The 21,718-nt window shown below is 37.5% G+C and overlaps 1 protein-coding gene across 2 annotated transcripts in view; it reads left to right on the forward strand.

Annotated features, from left to right (window-relative positions):
• The window catches only part of PTGER3 (prostaglandin E receptor 3), a 194,872-nt gene that overhangs the window by 88,148 nt on the left and 85,006 nt on the right, over nt 1-21,718 (forward strand). Inside the window, exons 3-4 of one of the 2 annotated variants that reach the window (XM_003830598.6) lie at nt 5,571-5,597; nt 6,301-6,929. The exons of the other annotated variant lie outside the window; for it this stretch is intronic. Of the exons in view, the coding sequence (XP_003830646.4) occupies nt 5,571-5,597; nt 6,301-6,453 (180 nt within the window). The 3' untranslated portion in view covers nt 6,454-6,929. Of the gene's footprint in view, nt 1-5,570; nt 5,598-6,300; nt 6,930-21,718 lie in introns of those variants that run through there. 2 annotated transcript variants of the gene reach the window in all.

Here is a 21,718-nt window from a genome sequence, read left to right on the forward strand (position 1 = left end):
AAGAGGACACAAATAAATTGAAAGATATCCTATGTTCATGGATTGGAGAAAACAGTCATTAAAATTTCCATATTACCCCAATCTACAGATTCAATGCAATCTACAGATTCAATGCAATTCTTATCAAAATACTAGTGACATTCCTCACAGAAATAGAAAAAAGAATTTTAAAATTTATGTGGAACCACGGAAGACCCAGATAGCCACAGCAATTCTGAGCAAAAAAGACAAAGCTAGATGCATCACACTATCTGACTTCGAAATATACTACAAAGCTCTAGTAACCAACACAGAATAATACTGGCATAAAAATAGACACATAGATCAATGGAATAGAGAACCAAGAAATAAATTCATGCATTTACAGCCAACTGATTTTTGACGAAGATGCCAAGAACACACATTGGGGAAAGGACAATCTCTTCAATAAATGGTGCTGAAAAAAATGGATAGCCACATGCAGAAGCATGAAACTAGACCCCCATCTCTCACAGTATACAAAAATCAACTCTAACTGGATTAAAGACTCAAACATAAGATCCAAACTATGAAACTACTACAGCAAAAGATAGAGGAAATGCTTCATGAAATTGAACTGGGAAAAGGTTTTTTGAATAAAACTTCAAAAGCCCTGGCAACAAAAGCTAAAATAGACAAATGAGATTACATAAAACTAAAAAGCTTCTGTACAGCAAAGGAAATGATCAATGAAGTGAAAACAAAATCTACAGAATGAGAGAAATATTTGCAAACTATGCATCTGATAATAAGTTAATACCCTGATTATATAAAAAACTCAACAACTCAATGGCCAAAACCCAAAAAATCAGATAAAAAATGGCAAAAGACCTGAATAGACATTTTTTTCACAAGAGTACATACAAATAACCAACAGATAGATTAAAAATGCAAAACTTCACTAATCACCTGAGGAATGCTCATCAAAACCACAATGGTATCACCTCACTGCAGTTAAAACAGCTTTTTTCAAAAAGACAAACATGCTGGCAAAGGAAAGGGAACTCTTACACACGATTGGTGGAAATATAAGGTAATACAGCCATTATGGAAAACAGTATAAAGTTTCCTTTAAAAACTAGAAATAGACTACCATTTGATCTAGCAAGCTCATTACTGGGCATATATCAAAGAAAATGAAATCGGTATGTTGATGATACATCTGCACACCCATGTTTATTATAGTGCTATTCACAGTAGTCAAGATATGGAATGAACCTAGATGACCATCTACAGATGAATGGATTAAAAATTGTTATACACACAAACACACACACATGCAGACACACAATAGAATTCCATTTAACCATAACACAGAATGAAATCATGTCAGTTGAAGCAACGTAGATGAACCTGGAGGACATTATATTATGTGAAATAAGCTAGACACAGAAAGACAAACTGCATAATCTCACTCATGTGAAATCTAAAAACATTGATTTCATAGAAATAGAGAGTAAAATAGTGGCTACCAAAGGCTGGAAAGGGGGACAACAAAAGGTTGGTCAATTGCTGCAACGTTAAATTATACAGGAAGAATAAGTTTTGATGTTGTATTACACAATACAGTGACTATAGAAAAATAGCATTGTACTACATATTCAAGATAGCTAGAAGAGAAGATTTTGAAGGTTGTCACCACAAAGAAATGTCTAAAATGATGGATATGATAACTACTCCAATTTGATCATTACACTATGTACATGTGCCTCAAAACATCACATTGTACCCCAGAAATATGTAATATTATTGTGTCAATTATAAATTTAAAAATAAATTTTAAAAAGGAAGAGAATTCAAAAGTGGTCAGATTTCTGACCCTGTATTATCTGGAAGTTTTCCCTGCAAAAAAATAAATAGTACAAAGTTTTTAAAGCACATGGTGGGAAAGATATTTATGTTGTTCATAATGGATTTTAAATGATCAAGTTAAATGAAGGTCAAATTGCTCTATTTATATTGGAGAGGATGAAATGTTGTAGGAATGCCTGCAGTTACGTTATCAACTCAGGTTGACTTCACTGCTTTGAATAGTCAGATTTCTCCCTGGTAGTTTCCAAATCAGAGCAATATACTCATTTAGGGGTTGAAGTTTGAAAGGAAATCAGATGATGCCCATTTAAAAGATTATTAAGGTTTACATAATTCTTTGGACAAGGGGACATTCGAATAGATGTATGATGTTATTACTGAAAACAGAGGGTAATAGTTGTCTCACTGTTGCCTTCTTGACTCAGACTTTCTTATTTGGGGATTTTAATTTACGATTCTGTCCTGTACACAGACAAACCTTCACAAGAATATAACAAACATCTTTACTTCTATTGTTATTATTATTAAGACAGAGTCTTGTTCTGTCACCTAGGCTGGAGTGCAGTGGCAAAATCTCGCCTCACAGGAACCTCCGACTCCCTGGCTCAAGCAATTCTCCTGCCTCAACCTCCCAAGTAGCTGGGATTACAGGCATGGGCCACCTCACCTGGCTAATTTTTGTATTTTTTAGTCGAGATGCGGTTTCACCATGTTGGCCAGGCTGTTCTCGAACCCCTGGCCTCAAGTGATCTGCCCACTTCCGCTTCCCAAAGTGTCAGGATTACAGCTGTGAGCCACCGCACTCGGCCTATATTTATTTATAAAAGTTTCATCTTGAGTTTGGGTCAACTGCCTCTGCTGGTCTCTTGACTCCATAGTCCAGTTGTTGGCACCAATTCATCTTGGTGCTTTAGAAGCCTCTAAAGGCAGTTCATGATCTTTCAGAACATTGCTCAGTGTTGTTTCTAATGCTTGTATTGTTAGTCTTATCCTGACCTTTACGTTGTGCCAGTAAAATTCCATTGATTGTATTTTTTCATTTCATCACTGTATTTGTGTACCCATGCCCCACTTTTTAAAGAAAAAAATCGTGTTTGAAAGACATGTACTTGTGTTCTAAGAAGTGATGCAACTATTTTTGGGAAAAAAAAATGAAACTTTAAGCATATTTCTAAAGATCTTTTTGTATCAACACTTCTTGCTGTGTTTTCCCAGTTACGGTGGTATTTGACAAACACCCGGCTGATACTAATCTGGTACACAGCTGAACAAATCATTTTCTTAAAATGGTTCCCCCCAAAGGCTAATTATAAATATAAATGCCTGTAATTACTTAGAGTATATAAAAATCATTATAGGAAATATAGAGGGAACTGCATTCGTACGATCCACTTAACAACATTCACGATATCCTGTAATGAATTCACACTTCAACTTCACTCAGACTTCAAAATTATACAAAAAATTAACTCTTTCTCATGGTGGAGATAGCTGCCCAAACCTGTAATGGCTGTCCTCTACAGTGAAGTTGGAAATAGCTACTTGAGATGCCATAGACAGCCAAAGTCCAGTTAAGATCGGTCCTAGACTGGGTGTTGAAAAATTTCTTTAGGTCTTTCAGGTTTACATTTGGAATCTGGTCGGTTGTCTAAAAAATAAATGTATAATTGTGCATAGTGATGGGATTAGTGGCGTAGAATATATTTCTGTAACAATTCCACCCTTGAATGAATGATAAAATCAAATAGGGCCAAATATATATCAAGCAAGAAGTTCTGCTTTGAGAAGTAATGACCAATTTCTAGTGATATTAACGGAAGTGTTATAAAACTTTTTTTATTTCCTGTATTTCTATTGGGGAAAGAGGACAAGGGCAGGATGGATAACTCCAAGTACTTCCAATCTCTACTAACAGAACAATATTAGATCATGCAGAGAAGGAACATGTCTCCATCTGATTTTAGTATTGTTTTTCTTAGCAGGACTTTTCCCCTCTCTCCCTTCCTCCTTGTCTTCCTTCCCTTCTTCCTTTCCTCCATCTTTCTTCTCTGCTTCTCACTTTCTCTCTTTGAATACTTACTAAGTGAATAAAATCCACTTGATTGTGCACTACTTGGGAATAAGAATCAGGTTATTTCTAGAATGATGAGAATCTATCTGATGCAAAGAGAAAAGGGAAGTAAACTTTTTTAAAGTTTATAATCTATAAGTGCTTTATATCCACTATGTCATGTGATAGCCACCACCTTTCTATGAGATTATTATTATAAACTTTCATTTCAGAGATAAGAAGCTTGAGGCTCATCTCTAATTTATGGCTTAATTAACTTACTTCCTCAAGGCCTATAGATTTATGTGGTGTTATTAGAATTCAAACTCAAGTTTGTCTGGCTACAAATTCTGTATTTCCGCTGTAAGTTTCAAAACATTTTCAATGTTTACAACTGACTGCAAATAGATTGATGTTAGAAATTATGTTAGCCATAAGAAAATAATTATAGTTTCTTAAAGAAATGATGAGACTAAAATCTTAGCTTCCTTCCCTATTCTCTTCTCTCTTTTTTCATATAGGTAGAGATTAAAATTCTCTGAAACTGTGGGTATTATTTTAGCCAGAAAACATGACAATATAGAATACCTTACTTTAATTTCATTTTCAATAGTATATTTGTAGTTTCTTTTTTTTAACAGTCATGTGTTTTTTCTTCCTTTTAGTGTTGAATGTAGAAAACAGAATTTCAAATTCCCAACTATGTAACAACAAAAAAGAAATATTTGTATTACATGATAGCAAAATGCCATCAAGAGACACTATTGAATTTACTTTCTCACACAGAGAAAACTGTAATAGTGAAAGGGGAAAAAAGGATATTAAACCTGAAATCAGAGGTACTGGTTTTGGAATATAGACTCTTCCACCTATCATATACGTGAATTTGGGTAAATGATTTAAAAGCTTTAAGCTTCAGTTCCATCATCTATGACAAAGATCTTAATGCCCATTTGCAGGATTGCTGTGAGGATTAATATGAGGAGACTATGTTAAGACTGTCTGAACATTTTTAAGAGTAATGTCGACATACAGCACTAGTACTGCCAGTCCCCACTCCTGACCCCACAGAAGATCCTGCCAAACTATAATGGTAGTCTTTCCAGCAGATCTGGACAGCTTCACAAAATGAAGCCTCATAAAAGTCTTTTATAAAGACTGGTCCAGTAGACCTTCCTAGGTTAGTGGACCCAAAAAGTGGACATAATTAAGCTAGATGGATCCTCTTGGCCAGTCTGGGTTCAGGTGAGAGATATCCACTGCCCTTTTCCACCTAAGGCCTAAAATACTAAGTTGGAGCTTTAGCCCTTTAACTTAATTCCTGTTAAAATGCAGCTATCTTCGTGAATGATTTCTATATACTTTCCTGGGAGCAGCGTGTGACAGAGGAGTGGGAACGGGACAGGGAAAGCATGAGTTGAACACAGAAGAGACAGAAAGGCATGCCTATGACTAGGAGATGCTTGGTAGGCAGAACCGAGGGGATGAATGATAGTGTTCCCCATTTCTATAGTCTCTTCAGATTCAGCCATGCCTATGTTGTTTATCTTTTGCTACACTTTTAGTCTATTTACCATTACCCCTCACAGAAATAGCTATTTTCATTGAACATCATCTGTGGTTTAGCATCCTTCTAGGAACTTTGTGTATTAAATTATAGCAAACTTATACTGTTATCACTCTTTTTCAGATGAGAAAAAGAAGACTCAGAGAGCAAGTAAGTTGCAAAGATAGTATTAAAACTAGTTGCGTTTGAATCCAAACCTCTTCACTTTCTGCCAACTGTACTGTTTGTCATATTTCCTTAAATTGAAAGTTCGTGTTTTCCTTCCTATCAAGAATGTGAAGGAACCTATCCCAGTCACAAAGATTAGGATATATAGTAGCAGCAGCAACAACAACAACAAATCCCCAAGTCTTAGCATTTAAAAATGAAAAAAGGTCTTTGCCCCCATATAACATGTCTGTTGGGGATCAGCTGTGGGGACTTGGCAGCACATTGTCCTCATCAGAGACTTAGGCTATTGGAGGCTTCAAGCATCACTAGACTCCACTGCACACAGAAGGGAAGAATTGTATGGCAGCTCTTAAATACTGCCAGACCAAGTATGTGACGCCAACCTAAAGAAGTATGGTTGTTCCTTGGTATCCACTGGGGATTAGTTACATGACCACCTTCCCCCTACCAAAATCCCAGGATGCTCAAATCCCTTATATAAATTAGAGTAGTATTTGCATATAACTTATGCACATCCTCCTGCACATTTTAAATAATCTCTGGATTACTTATAATGCCTAATACAATGTAAATGTTGTATAAATAGTGATTATACTGTATCACCTTCTTATTTGTATTATTTTTATTGTCATATTGTTATTTTTTATTATTTTCTTTTCTCAATATTTTGATCTGTGGTTAGTTAATCTGCAGTTTGCAGAACCCTCAGATACAGAGGGCAACTGCACATTGTGGGCAAGTACAAACCTATTGTGTGCTGAACAGAGAAGAAATGGAGGTACTCGTGAGCAGCATTAATGTGTACACCAGAATCTCAACAGTAAAGACAGAATAACAATGAAGAAAATAACTACAGGAGTGCTGTGTTTTAAAAAAGCAAGCTCCTCCAGCTGAGTTTGTGACTCTAATCCCTGCTTATTTTGAGCACTTTCCATGTGTTGATTGACTCGGAAAGGTGGGAGATTACCAGCAAGCCAGGTCATTTGGGCAAACATGAGCATATTTTTAGCAAAGCTGAACAAACTGGTTGGTCACTCGAACTACCCAATTTAGACTTATAGTAAGAATAGCACATGGTTCAGAATTGCCAAGACTGCTGCTTTAGTCAACAGAAAATTTTTCATATGCATGCTGGTAATGCAGTGCATCTCTGGAAGAAATGCAAGAGTATTTTAACATTTGGTCCAGAAGAAATATGTAAAGGGTGTTTGTAGAATTTGATGCCCTCCTCGGTGACATAAGGTTATGGGTTTGTGAATGGAAAATCTGTTATTTGTTCAGGTTATTAAAACACATTCTAATTCAACATCATTAGACTGGCAAAAAACTTCCACTTTTAGGACTCTATAAAACCTACATTAACCTTGAATTAACAAAGCTAGGAAGTGTGATGTAGTAGAAGGGGCTTTAAGGAAGGCAGGGTTCATAACCCCATCATGAAGTTACTTACTACAAGAACTTTAATTAATTCTGAATCTTTCAGGCCATTTCTCATCTGTTATGTGAGAATATTAATAAGTAAATGTGGCAAGTACTGTTGACTCTACCTTCAAAATATATCTTCTACTATTCACTTCTCTCCATCTCTAAAACTCCTAATTCAGGCAAAACTAATTTCTCAGCTAGACCGCCACACCTGCTCCTAATACTTCTCCTCTTGCGCCCACCAGCCCACTCATTACTCAGCAGACATAAGGATCTTTCCTGCCCCAGGTTCTTTGCACATGCTATCCCACTCTTTTCCCTACCTCCTGCATGCTACAGCTCTGTTTCTTCCTTTGGTTAACAGCTTAAGTACTTTCTCGAAGCATTTTTTCTTGATATTCCTATCTACAGTAGATTTCTCTATTATGTACTATCTCAGCTCATTTGTTTCCTTCATGGTGCCTGTCCTATTTAGTAATTTGTTTCTGTTTGTCTGTCTACCTTTTTGTTTTCTATATTAGAATATGAGTTTCCCAAGGGCAGAGACAGGCTTTATCTTGTCTGTCCTTGAATCTACCAAGCACAGTGCCTGGCACATTGGAGGTGCTAAGGAAATATTAGTGTAAAAAGTGAAGGAATTGCTGTGAGGAATATGTGAGTTAATTAAGTGCATCTTTAGGTACCTGGGTAGTGCTCAGTTAATATTGTTATTCTTTTCCTTTTCTTTACCAGTGCTGCCCAATCAATCTCCTTCTTCTACTCCGTATATTTCCCTGCTGAAGTTATACTAGCATGTTTCCCCATCATATGCAAATATCCTAGAAATCCAAACTAAAAGGCAAAGATATTGAAATACAGGGAACAGAAGAAATTGCTCCTGACTTTGATACATTGCTCTTTTAATACATCTGTGTTTTTGTGAATTATGCACTGAAACTCTTACATGACCTTTCCTACACCAAATTTAGAGGTTTGTAATCAGCAAACAAGTGTTTGTTTCTTATGATTTCTTTCTATAAGTTATACAGTATCTCTAAGTTTTCTTGAACAATGGTGTTAAAAATAATTTTAATACTTTATTGTTATTTTCTTTTATTATTCAAAAATGGGTGGAAAATGAAGATGCAAAAATGCAGAAAGTAGTTATAAAAAGTTAGGTAAGGAACAGTAGAGTTAAGACAAAGGTAAAAGTAATTAAGCATGCAATCGATAGTTAGCATTTAGTTTCTATTGGACACATTAAAATTAAACTGATTAATAGTGTCTTCATTTACAAAGGAAGCAAATTTAAAGAATAGCATGAAATGGGCCTGGCACAGTGGCTTACGCCTGTAATTCCAGCACTTTGGAGGCTGAGGCAGGCAGATTACTTGAGATCAGGGGTTTTAGGCCAGCCTGGTCAACATGGTGAAACCCCATCTCTACAAAATAACAACAACAACAACAAAAATGAAAATTAGCCAGGCGTGGTGGTGGGCTCCTGTAGTCTCAGCTACTCAGGAGGCTGAGGTGAGAGAATCGCTTGAACCTGGAAGGTGGAGGTTGCAGTGAGCCAAGATCGTCCTGGGCGACAGAGCAAGACTTCGTCTAAAAAAAAAAATGAAAAGAAGAAGAAGAAGAATAGCATGAAATGCTAGAATTTATTGGGTATTATATCTAAAAGGAGAGGCATATTTATGAAATTTAAATCAGTTTTAGCTCTCTGTAGAACAGAATCCCCACTCTAAAGTACATTATCTCTTGCATATTTGACTTTCTTATATGTTTTTAGTCTGATTTTGTTTGAAAGTAGTGGATTGCCAATATGCTTGCTCCTTTTTCCCGTGAAAGGTGAGCAAACCCACCCTGTCATTTACTTATGAGGAACTTGTGACCCAGTGAGGTGAAGGAATTAGTCCTACTGGAATGCCTCCATTCTTTGTAATCAGTTGCCTGAATTATTTTAGAGTCTGTTTATTTTAAAAGAATCTTTCATAGTTCTGGCAAAAATTTATTTATAAATGGCTTTGAGTTTGAGGTAGAAAATATTAACTATTAGACAGCTGATTGTTCTAGATGCGCAAGAAGTAAGGCACTCAGGATGTCCTTAACTTTGTTTTCCTCTTGGTTGGTTAATCCCTCCATATGCAATAGGTTGTTTACTTCAATCTGTTTCTCATTTAAGACCACTGAAGGTTAATCCACGGAGCTCACACTCTGTACCTTCTGAAATAACTCTAACAAATCAAGTTAAAATTTTCCTGACCCTTCTTCATGTCTTCCTTCACTCCTTAACTCCTGCCAGTACGTGCTGGGAATTTGCCTCTGGACTTTGACACATTTACTCTTTAGATTTGTTATGTCCCACATTAACTGAACTTTGCCATATTCTTAATGTTGATCTGGATTTGCAGAGGTGCTTTTGGAGTTCTGCCCATATTCCCAGCATCTAATCCCCAGCAAGCCTCTCTCTATTTTCCTCCACTATCCACTGCCTTACATTAAATTACCATTATGCTAGCTACATTTCAAGTTCTTGGTAGCCACATGTAACTACTGGTAGTCATATTGGACAGGATAGAAAGTTGTATTGAACAGTGCTACCCTGGAATATCTAGACCTTCACCTACCTGTGCCAGCGTCAGTATCTCTCTAGGTAGATAAAATATCTGAGCAACACAAACTAGAATGCCTCAATGTCCATAAAATCATTTGGCAAGTTAAGTCTCAGTAAAAATGTCCTTGATGTTTTTTTCTTTGTAGTTAATGATGCATTTCATTGCTTTCCAAACTCTTTCACAAGGCTTACAAAATCCATCATGACCTTTACCATTTGTCTAACTTCATTATTTCTCTTTCCCTTGAACTGTACTCGTTTGAACTATTTTACATTTCTTGACTCCAAGTCTAAACCTGCTACTCCTTCTGTCTAGAATATTCTTCCTTTCCTGTTCAGTGTCTCAAGTATTCTCTGGTGCTATGGGACACTTTAAGAGGAGGAGCTTAATCCCTTTGGACAACTTAGAGATGTGGAATTAATTTAATGTCGCTTGATGATTTCTATCATTCAACATCAGACAGCAATTTAGGGCACAGGCAATGTGAAACTGCATTTTGTACACAGAAAATTATGAAATACTAAACTTCTTAAGGGAGGAGCCATTAACCTCAGAAACTTAGATTGTTCCTATTGTTTTATAAGAAACAAATCTTTCGTATATTTATCCGTAGATGTGTGTTTGTGTATGTAACTCCCTTCTGCCGCATAAACTTTTCCCAACACTCCTTTACCCCACGCCTGAAGAGACAATGGAGGAAAGAATGGAGGAGCTCTGTGAATAAAATGCAAACTCTATTTGAATCCAGTCCAATATTTAACTCAAAGAAAATATTTTAATACTAGCCAGAACTTTTGAGAAGCGTGCTCTAATTCGTCCTTTCTTTTTCTTTATGACATCTGTCTAAAGGGAACATTTGTGGAAGAGACTCATCCACAGAGAGAGTAGGGTTGGCAGAAGCAATGCAGATAGGCTTCTGCAGATAGGCTGTGGTCCTTCTTGTAAGGCAGCATTTCACAATTCAGATGAAATGACTCTTGTCATTTTTCTTTTCAGTTATTGCAAAATCTGCTTCAGTGAAACATGCTTATCTGTTTCTGTATAATTAAAAAAAATCTTGTACAAGTAACGAAGTACATGAAATCAAACACACTTGCTAAACTAATGGCATATGGAGTTATTATGCACATGAGACTCAAGTCTCAGTGATTAGATTATGCCTCTCCCCTTCCATTATGACTGCAAATTGGTATGCAGCCATTTTCAAATTAGTGACTGTATTAGTTAGTTCACAGCCTGCTGTAAAGATCTTCTTGAGACTGGGTAAATTATAAAGGAAAGAGGTTTAATTGACTCACAGTTCCACAGAGCTGGGGAAGCCTCAGGAAACTTACAGTTAATGGTGGAAGGGGAAGCAAACACATCCTTATTCACATGGCAGCAGGAAGGAGAATTGTAGAGCAAAGCGGGGTGGGGAAAAGTCCGTTATAAAACCATCAGATCTCATGAGACCTCACTCACTATCACAAGACCAGCATGGAGGTAACCACCCCCATGATTCAATTACCTCCCACTGGGTCCCTACCATGTATAATTCAAGCGGAGATTTGGGTGGGGATACAGCCAAAGCATATCAGTGGCAACGTATAAATCTCAAAGGCTCATGTCTAGTTTTGCAGAGCATTGGTTTTATATGATAGCAGTTACTGTCCCTATGCAGTGAAGTGTGATACAGGCTTTTTCTAAGGCATTACAGGAAACCTCTACCATTTCATCACACTCACTATGCTAAAAGCCATGATGAAGTCCATGACTGTGCTCTCTAGCACTTAATTATGTTTTGATTACTACAAATAATTTATTTTTTTACATTTTGTTTCTTAGGATTCCCAGCCACAAACACCCATTCATCCTATCAAAACAGAACAAACCATAGCACATATATGTAAACATTTTTAGAACATGTACATGTAGATAAACAAGTGTATAGAACGTAACAAAGTTTCTAAACCATATCACATTGTTTATTTTAGTCACCAGTACTCAACAATGATTCAAGAAATTCAGACCCCAACAGCATTAACGTCTCAGCAATGTAACCTGAAACTCAGCAACCCAAATCTACAGTAGTGGGAAAGCCTGGGTTTGTGCATTGTCCGATGTGAAGGTTAATTCGAATTATTTTTCCAGACATATGGAGTTCTCCTTTACTTTCAGAAAAAGAAAGAAAGAAAAAGTTGTTGCACACCTACTGTATTAGTCCATTTTTACACTGCTGAAAAAGACATACCCAATCAAGACTGAGAAGAAAAAGAGGTTTAATTGGACTTACAGTTCCACATGGCTGAGGAGATGTCAGAATTATGGTGGGAGCTGAAAGGCACTTCTTACATGGTGGTAGCAAGAGAAGATGAGGAGGAAGCAAAAGCAGAAACCCCTGATAAACCCATCTTGTGAGGCTTATTCACTATCATGAGACTAGCATGGGAAAGACCGGCCCCCATGATTCATTTACCTCCCACTGGGTCCCTCCCACAACATGTGGGAATTCTGGGAGATACAATTCAAGTTGAAATTTGGGTGGGGACACAGCCAAACTGTATCACCTACTTTAGCTTAAGCATGGTGTTAGATATATCCACAGAAGTTACCATGTTTAATTTTAACAATGACCCTGAGAGTAAGAATTTTTATTCCTATTTTTACTGATGAGGAAAACTAAGGCATAGAGCAGATCATTAACTTCCCCAAGAACACAGTGCTGAGGCTGAGATACAAACCTAGTCCTGGAACTCTTGAGTTTATTCCTTTTCTAATGTACCGTGCTATCCCAGGTCACTGAAAACCTACTTACGTAGTTACTGCACCTGGAATTATATAAGTCTGCTCAAGGACAAGCAGGGGCAAATCAACCAGTGAAAATAAAGTATAGCAGAACCGGGAACATAAGACCTGTGAGCATGCATATCTGATTCCTGGAACACAAATGGTCAGGACCCCAGCCAAATGAACTGAAGGTTAGTTCTGGGCCACAGTCCAATTGGAAATAGAAGTGTCAAATAGAAAACCTATAGCAGAAGTTCCGGTAGGCAAACTGTGCCAGTTGAGTGGACTGTTGGAGATCATTTTGGTGTGGTGGGTCCATGAACACCCAGGACCTACCAGATACACCAGCTTTACAGCAACGGACTAACTAATTCCAGACTCTGCAGACTGGCTTACTATATGCCTGCCTGTTAAATTGTGTAAGATGTTTTATGCAGAGTATCTCAATGAAACCTCACCACAGCAGAAAGAAGCAAGATTGTTTTATTACTTGCCATAGTTTAACATGGCAGGTTAAGTAGTGGTAAAGAGCATGCACTGTAGAACCAAGTTTCCTGGGTCTGTCTTCTGGTTCTTACCAATTCTGTTATCATCTATTTGGGGAAATTTGCTTAACTCTGCCTGTGACCCACTTCATTTGTAAACTGGGAGTGAGATAGTGCTCAAGTTTTCAGCTTTCCAAGAGTATAAAGGCTTCAAATGGGGCCTGGCTCAGGAAATTGTTAGGCAAATGTATGATAAATAAAGGAGAAAACTAAGTAACTTGGGTAAATTCATAAAAGTGATATGTGGTGGGGCTGGGACTTAAATCCAGAGATATCTGACTCTGCAAGTGAGGGACCTCAGGGACTTCACCTCTGAGGGGACTAGGGAAAGCAGATATCAACACAATCCCAAGAGTCCTCTTATTTTCTCTCTCATCCTATATTGGCTACCGTTTCGATGGAAGTCATGAAATTACTAAAAGTAATTTCAGAATCTCCTTTGCATAAGGCCCTTTCCAATGTTAGCTGTGCACTTAAAATATTTAACTTTGCAATACCAAATCCACCTCCATCTTACTTCAATACTATTTTGCCTTCTCTGGTTTCTGAGGAAATCACAAAAATGAGCCCTAGGCAAAAATTTTAGGTTAGAGTATGAAGAACCCTATTGAGTTTATGCACATCAGTAATGCCTTCTCCAAAATAAGAAATATGCTTTCAATTTACATCATAAAATGAGATTTTTTAAAAAGTTAAAGGTTTTATTGATGCACTTCCTTAAACTAGTATTTCAAAAGATAAAAACAGCTTTTCTCTGTTAAGAAGGAATGGCTGCTTTATGAGTGTTTTCTTCTTAACTTGACATGAAGCAAATTTAAGCAATATATAGCTAGATCTGTTCAGTCTCACCAATATATGAGAAAGTAAATTTTCATAAAAGAAACTTTACCTGTGCCAAATCAAGTCCTATTAGGTTGTATAAGATCTGTTATCCCATGACTCCGAGTCCTTGGAATGCAACCCAGTTCAGTCTAGCAGAGTTACTTTCTCTGGATTTCATATGCATAGACATACGCTTGGTAGACAGAGACACAGTGTGAATTTGAAAGCAGGTATTTTCAAGCAAAAGCCATGAATGACAGTTCTAAATGAGAGCAAAATCTCCTGTGTTCCTTTTCACAAAACTGCAAAGCTGTAAGAACAACACGGGTGTGTTTTTGTGCATTTTCTTGGATCAGCTTTTGTCTCACTGTTACTAGTCTCTCCAAGTTTGAAGAGGCCATGTTTAGTTTGTTTTTCAACTCAGAAAATATAAGAATTATATCATGAAGTGATGCAATATGTATAATAGTAGGGAAATTAAGCAAAGATTTTGAAGTCAATCAAGCCCCTGTGGGTTCGAATAGTTCCTCAGCCACTAGCTAACTATAGGACTTTAATCAAGTTATTTAAGCTCCCCAACAGATTAGAGTAGAAACAATCTGGAGACTTGGAGACCTCTCAGGAGGCTACTGCACTGGTACGGATGAGAAGTTCTATTTAGAATGGAGATACTACAATGAAGAGGGAAAATCTACTTATGATTTGGCCTTTGGGAGGCAAATATTCTGATTGGCTCTGGTGACAAGGACTCAAAACCCTTTTTACCTAATTTCTCTGATGAAAATCCACTGATTATAGAGCACAGATTTAGTACTTCTGATGAAGAGGTAAGGCTATAAAAAGACATATCCACAAATGGCACAATATGTAGCATTTTTCATCTTCATTCAGTCTCAGCAGAAAGTTCTTGAGCATCCACTTATTTCAGATACAGGGTTAGGCATTCAATTTGGTGTTAGGTATACATAATAAAACTTCACCAGCTCAAAGACATATACAGATATGCTATCCATGTTTATCTGGACTTTTTTGTTTCAAACAACACCAAAATTCAGATTTAAAAAATGACATTTATTGATGAAATAACTGAAAAGTCTAGGACCTCAGAAATGCATGGACCTTGGTGCTTAAATGATGTGCGAAGAATCTGGGTTTTTCTGTCTTTTGCCCTGACTTCTTCTATACTGGTTTCATTCTCAAAGGTACTCTTTTCATGGTGGTAACATGGCAACCAGGAGATTCAAGCTGTTGTCTTTACTATTTGAGAAATTTCAGTGGGAAAAAAATTGCTTTGACTTCTCACAATTTCTCAGAAGTTCTAGCAAATATTGCTGATAGAGTTATTGAGCTAGTTTAGGTCATATATCTCTATGTCCCTTCTTGAGCTAATTACCTTGCACTAGGCTTGACCCTAATGAACTTTATAGACTAGAATAGAGGAAAGTGGCTCCAAAAAAGATGATTGAATAATTATTACTAGCATCAAGGAAGAATGACTTGAGTGATTAAAAATTACATATGTCAACTATACTAATTTAAAAATTACATATGTCAACTATACTATCTAATTGATTTAAGTAAGTACTCTTTTTTATTGCAAATGACAGAAATTCATTCCAGATTAAACCAAATGAAATTTGATATAAAAATGTCATGGAACCCAAGAGCAAGGAGTGCCATAGGCCTCATAAGGAACCGAAATGAGAAAATGAAAATTAACTGGTATTACTGCTGTCTCTCTCTCTCTCTCTCTCTCTCTCTTTCTCTCTTTCTCCCTCTCTCTCCCTTTTCACATCTGTATTTAGGATATGTCTTTGTCTTCATTCAAATATCTCTCCATCTCAATGCGCATGATTACCCAACAATTCTCAGTTTCAGCCACTCAGAAGAGATCAAAACTAGTTTCCCTCACTCTCAATTCAAAATTTGTGGAAAAAAATATTACTAGTTAAACTTGTATCTAGTGACCACTCTTGTCCAACCAAGTATGACATAGAGACTGGGTTAAACCAACTGCTTGGTTTGAGGGTAATTGTTGGAAAAAGAAGGCTATTGTAATGTTGACAAAATAGCAACAGCGGTCCACTGCAACATCACAACCAACCTTACTGACAGAAGATCTTGTTCCTGCTATAAAATTCATCTTTATCTTCTGGACTTTAGTAAATCTGCAAAGGTATAGAAACTATACCTTTAAAAATGTCCACGAAACAATATGAAAAATGGCAAGTCAATCTCCAATGATGAAATTGTGTATCAAAATCAGGCTACATGATTGTCACCCTGGCCATATATGTAAAGAAAGTAGACAACAAATAAAAACTCAAACTACTTGATTATTTGCTTGCTGGTAAGTTGCAAGTTGTGGAGAAGAAATTAATCCATTCTAATGAACATTTATCCATTTCTTATGAATTTCCAAACATATTGTCAGGAGTTAAGGCAGCAGATTTGTAGACAGAGTCACTTTCCCTGAAAGACTGACAGACTAGTTGAGGAAACAGACAAGTAAATCACTGATTGAAAAATAGCAAAGATATTTGATAAATGGGGTATGCTCAGGATGCTATGACATTTCAGAGAAGAAAACATCCTGCTTCAAGGGGTATATTAGTTTACTAGGGCTGCCGTAACAAAATACCCACAGACTGGGTGACTTAATCGAAATGTATATTCCCACAGTCTTGGAGGTGAAAAGTCTAAAATCAACATGTTGGCAGGTTTAGTTTTGTTTGTGGCTTTTCTTTTTGGCTTGCAGGTGAACACCTTCTCTTTGTGTCCTGTGCCTGCACATCCCTTGTCTCTCTCTGCATGTTCAACTTTCCTTTTCTTATAAGGATACCAGTCAAATTGGATTAAGGCCCACCCTGAAGACCTAATTTAACCTAATTACTTATTTAAAGGCCCTGTCTGCAGGTACAGTCACATTCTATGATACTGAGAGTTAGGCCTTCAACACACAAATGGTGGGGTGAGGGCGCTGTGCACAATCCACCCAAAACAAGAGAAATTTTTGAGAGTAGGGTTGCTTGACCCAGTCTTAAAGAAGAGGGTATAACCCTGTGGATAGAACAGCAGGAACAAAGGTATAAATGCAAGAGTGAGCATTGCTTATCTATGGAATTTTAAATAGTCTGGTAATGCTGGAGCTTAGGATGCAAATGAGGAATTGAAAATTGGTAAAACATGAAGTTGGAAAGGTAATTAAGGATTGAATTATAAAAGGTTTTGTACTGAGATGGGCTAAATTATGGTTAAAAAATGCCTCAAGATATAATAGCACAAACACAACACAAGTTTATTTCTCCTTCAAGGAATAGTTCAGGGTTGGTGCTACAGGTCCACCAGCAACTCTCTTACACAAAGTGATTCCTGGATCAGACTCCATTCATCTCAAGGCTCTCATCTGTGTGATCATGCCTGGGTGGCTGTGCCCAAGACTTTCACTTTAAGGTCTGAACCAGTAAGTGGCACACTTCACTCCTGCTGTCCTGCCATTGCTGAGAACTATTCACATGACCTCTCCTGGTTGCTGGGTTATGGGGATTGTAACATAAGGGGGTTGGCTGGATAACCCCTTCCCAGCTGTAATTCTATTATTATGAAAAGACAGGCATTTTGTACATAGGAGCTGTCATCATCACAGTCTTGTAAGTCATAGTAAGGAGTTTGGGTTCTTATAAATTTGAGGATTTTTAAGGAGGACGGTCGTGATTAAATTTTAATTTTAAAATGTAATTCTAGTAGCATTATAAAGAAAGAATTTGTGAGGCAATGTCAGAAGCACAGATATAATATTGAGGAAGCTATTTCAGTAATTCTGGCAAGTGATTCTGAATTAAGGCAGTGCTAGTAGGAGTGGAGAAGACAAAACAGATTCCAGTGATATTTTAGAAATAGAATCATCATGACTCCTGACTGATTTCTTTTGAGAAGGGAAGAAGAGGAAAATTCTAGTAACTCTTAATTCCTGGCTTGGATGAATGATGAGATTTTGGTAACATTAAATGAGGAGGAGAGGGCTTGGGAAAGGCTCAGTTAAAAACATACTGAGGTTTGAGATATCTGTGGAATATCAAAGCAGAGGTGCCAGTAAGTCATACACATAAGACATATTTTCAGGGGCTGAAAAAATACATTTCATGGTTATTATAATAGTGACAAAATGTAATTGGAATCACATGGAGATGAGGTCAACTATAGTAATCATAGATTTATATAATGACATAAGAATGGTGATTTCCAATTTTCATTTTATGCCCAAACAAAAAAGGTCTTAGGCAAAACAGAAGAGTTTAGATACTACCAAATTATGAAAGCAGTGGTTTAGCCATTTTACAAGTATTCAATGGTAAAAAACACAAAAATTTCCCCTTAAAATTCAGAGATTCAAATTCTATAGAAAGATATTCATAAAACAGAAAATCATTACAAGTTAGAGGAGTTTTTAGACTTGACAACTCTTTATATATGAGTATTGCATTAGATATGCACTGTCATTGAAGTAGACATTTAATTAATAACCCTATGCTCTTGCAAGTATCTATCAAGTATATTGAAAAAACAAGAAGCAACCAATTTTATTCTTCCATCTATCTTGCTGGCAAATAACTCGCTCCCTTCTGGAAATGCTGAATCATTTATCTTTACATTTTTGTTACCCTGCTGATTTTGTAGGATAGGCTCAAGACAGTTACTACTAAATTAAAGATGATCATGTGACCATGAGTTAGAAACATGAATCTAAGACCCAAATGCAAGATCCTATAACATGACTGTTAAGAAAATGACAAACAACTAAGTAATACCCAGGTGATATGGTTTGTCTGTGTCCCCACTCAAATATCAACTTGAATTGTATCTCCCAGAATTCCCACGTGTTGTGGGAGGGACCCAGGGGGAGGTAATTGAATCATGGGGCAAGTTTTTCCTGTGCTATTCTCATGATGGTAAAAAAGTCTCACAAGATCTGATGGGTTTATCAGTGGCTTCTGCTTTTGCTTCTTCCTCATTTTTCTCTTTCTGCCACCATGTAAGAAGTGTCTTCCACCTCCTGCCATGATTCCAAGGCCTCCCCAGCCATGTGGAACTGTAAGTCAAATTAAACCTCTTTTTCTTCCCAGTCTCGGGTATGTCTTTATCAGCAGCATAAAAACAGACTAATACAGTAAAGTGGTACCAGTAGAGTGGGGCATTTCTGAAAAGATACTTGAAAATGTGGAAGCAACTTTGGAACTAGGTAACAGGTGGAGATTGGAACAGTTTGGAGGACTCAGAAGAAGTCAGAAAAATGTGGGAAAGTTTGGAACTTCCTAGAGACTTGTTGGATGGCTTTGCCCCAAATGCTGATAGCAATATGGAAAATAAGGTCCAGGCTGAGGTGGTCTCAGGTGGAGGTGAGGAAGTTGTTGGGAAATGGAGTAAAGGTGACTCTTGTTTTGTTTTAGCAAAGAAACTAGTGGCATTTTGCCCCGCCCTAGGGATTTGTGAAACTTTGAACTTGAGAAAGGTGACTTAGGGTATCTGGCAGAAGAAATTTCTAAGCATCAAAGCATTCAAGGGGTGACTTGGATACTGTTAAAAGCCATTCAGTTATATAAGAGAAGCAGAGCTTAAAAGTTTGGAAAATTTGCAGCCTGACTATGTGATAGAAAAGAAAAATCCGTTTTCTGGAGAGAAATTCAAGCCAGCTAGAGAAATTTGCATAAGTAGCAAGGAGCCGAATGTTAATCCCCGAGACAATGGAGAAAATGTCTCCAGGCTATGTGAGAGATCTTCATGGCAGCCCCTCCTATCACAGGCCCAGAGGCCCAGGAGGAAACTGATTTCATCAGCCGGGCCCACAGTCCCTGTGTTGTGTGCAGCCTAGGGACTTGGTGTCCTGTGTCCCAGCCACTCCAGCTATGGATAAAAGGGGCCAATGTACAGCTCAGTCTGTGGCTTCAGAGGGTGGAAGCCCTAAGCCTTGGCAGCTTCCATGTGGTGTTGAGCCTGTGGGTGCACAGAAGGCAAGAATTGAGGTTTGGGAACCTCCACCTAGATTTCAGAGGATGTACAGAAATCCCTGGATGCCCAGGCAAAAGTTTGCTGCAGGGGCGGAGCCCTGATGGAGAACCTCTACTAGGGAAGTGCAGAAGGGAAATGTGGGGTCAGAGCCCCCACACAGGGCCCCTACTGGGGCACTGCCTAGTGGAGCTGTAAGAAGAGGGCCACCTTCCTCCAGACCCCAGAACTGTAGATCCACTGACAGCTTGCACCATGGTCCTGGAAAAGCTGCAGACACTCAACACTAGCTCATGAAAGCAGCTGGGAGGGAGGCTGTACCCTGTAAAGCCACAGAAGTGGAGCTGCCCAAGACCATGGGAACTTACCTCTTGCGTCAGCCTGACCTGGATGTGGGACATGGAGACAAAGGAGATCATTTTGGAGCTTTAAAATGTGACTCCCCCACTGGATTTTGGACTTGCACGGTTCCCGAAACTCCTTTGTTTTGGCCAATTTCTCCCAATTGGAATGGCTGTATTTATCTAATACTTGTACCCCTATTGTATCTAGGAAGTAACTAGTTGCCTTTGGTTTTACAGGCTCACAGGGGGAAGGGATTTGTCTTGTCTCAGATGAGACTTTCAATTGTGGACTTTTGGGTTAATGCTGAAATGAGTGAAGACTTTGGGGGACAGTTGGGAAGGCATGACTGGTTTTGAAACGTGAGAACATGAGATTTGGAGGGGCCGGCATGGAATTTTCCATATGGTTTGGCCATGTCCCTACCCAAATCTAGACTTGTATCTCCCAGAATTCCCACCTGTTGTGGAAGGAGCCTAATGTGAGATAATTGAATCATGGGGGCTGGTCTTTCCTGAGCTATTCTTGTGATAGTGAATAAATCTCATGAGATCTGATGGGTTTATCAGGGGTTTCCACTTTTGTTTCTTCCTCATTTTTCTCTTGCTGCCACCATGTAAGAAGTGCCTTTCACCTCCTGCCATGATTCTGAAGCCTCCCCAGCCATGTGCCACCGTAGTCCAATTAGACCACCTTTTCTTCCCAGTCTCAGGTATGTCTTTATCGGCAGCCTGAAAACAGACTAATAGACCAGATGTTTGAAAATATTTGAAATTTCTTAGATAATATTAATGAATTCAGGAAATAAAAATGGAAAATGTTGTTTTTAAGACACAGCATTATCATTGAGTATTTTCCAAAATATTTAAATTCTTTTTCAGTGAGAACCATTATAGTACATTTTATAAATCATTGTAATTTTAGTAAAGGTAACTTACAAATTATATTTGAGTTCATTGTACTGAACAACTCCATGGTGATTTGACTTTCCCTGTCTAGTCTGGTACTCAGGCTCAAGTATGATGTTTTGGTATTGACCCTTGGGCACTGAATTTGATGTATTAGCTTCCTGATGCTCTTCTAAGTTCTGATTTTCTATTTTTATTTCTATAGCATGAAGCTTTTAAAATAAGACTTTTGCTAAAATTGACATTGACACCTCCCACCCCCCACCAAAACACACACTCTGTTCTTTAAAGAGGAGAGTGTAAACAGTATTTCAAAATAGACATCTTTTAATTTGGACTGTAAATTCTTTCAGTTATAGAATTTGAGTTTGACTCCAAAATGTCATATTTCATCTCAAAATAAAGGCCAATACTCTAAATAAGAACTAACTCTTACCCATTTGGTGGGAATCAAACTATAAAACCACCTTTCTATTTTTTTTAATAAAAGTGAAATATGCTTAAAAGCAAAATGAGACAATTGCTTCAGATGATGCATAAACATAATAAACAATGATTAACTTTTATTTCTTTAAAAGGGTATTTTATTTTCATGTTTTATATTTAATTAACCATTAAATAAATGGTTGTAAGATGATAAAGAAACAGTATGTTTTTAAAAGGGATATAGAGAGTCACAGCACTATATAAAT

The sequence above is a fragment of the Pan paniscus genome, chromosome 1 (assembly GCF_029289425.2).
Source record: "Pan paniscus chromosome 1, NHGRI_mPanPan1-v2.0_pri, whole genome shotgun sequence".
NCBI classification, from domain to species: Eukaryota; Metazoa; Chordata; class Mammalia; order Primates; family Hominidae; genus Pan; species Pan paniscus.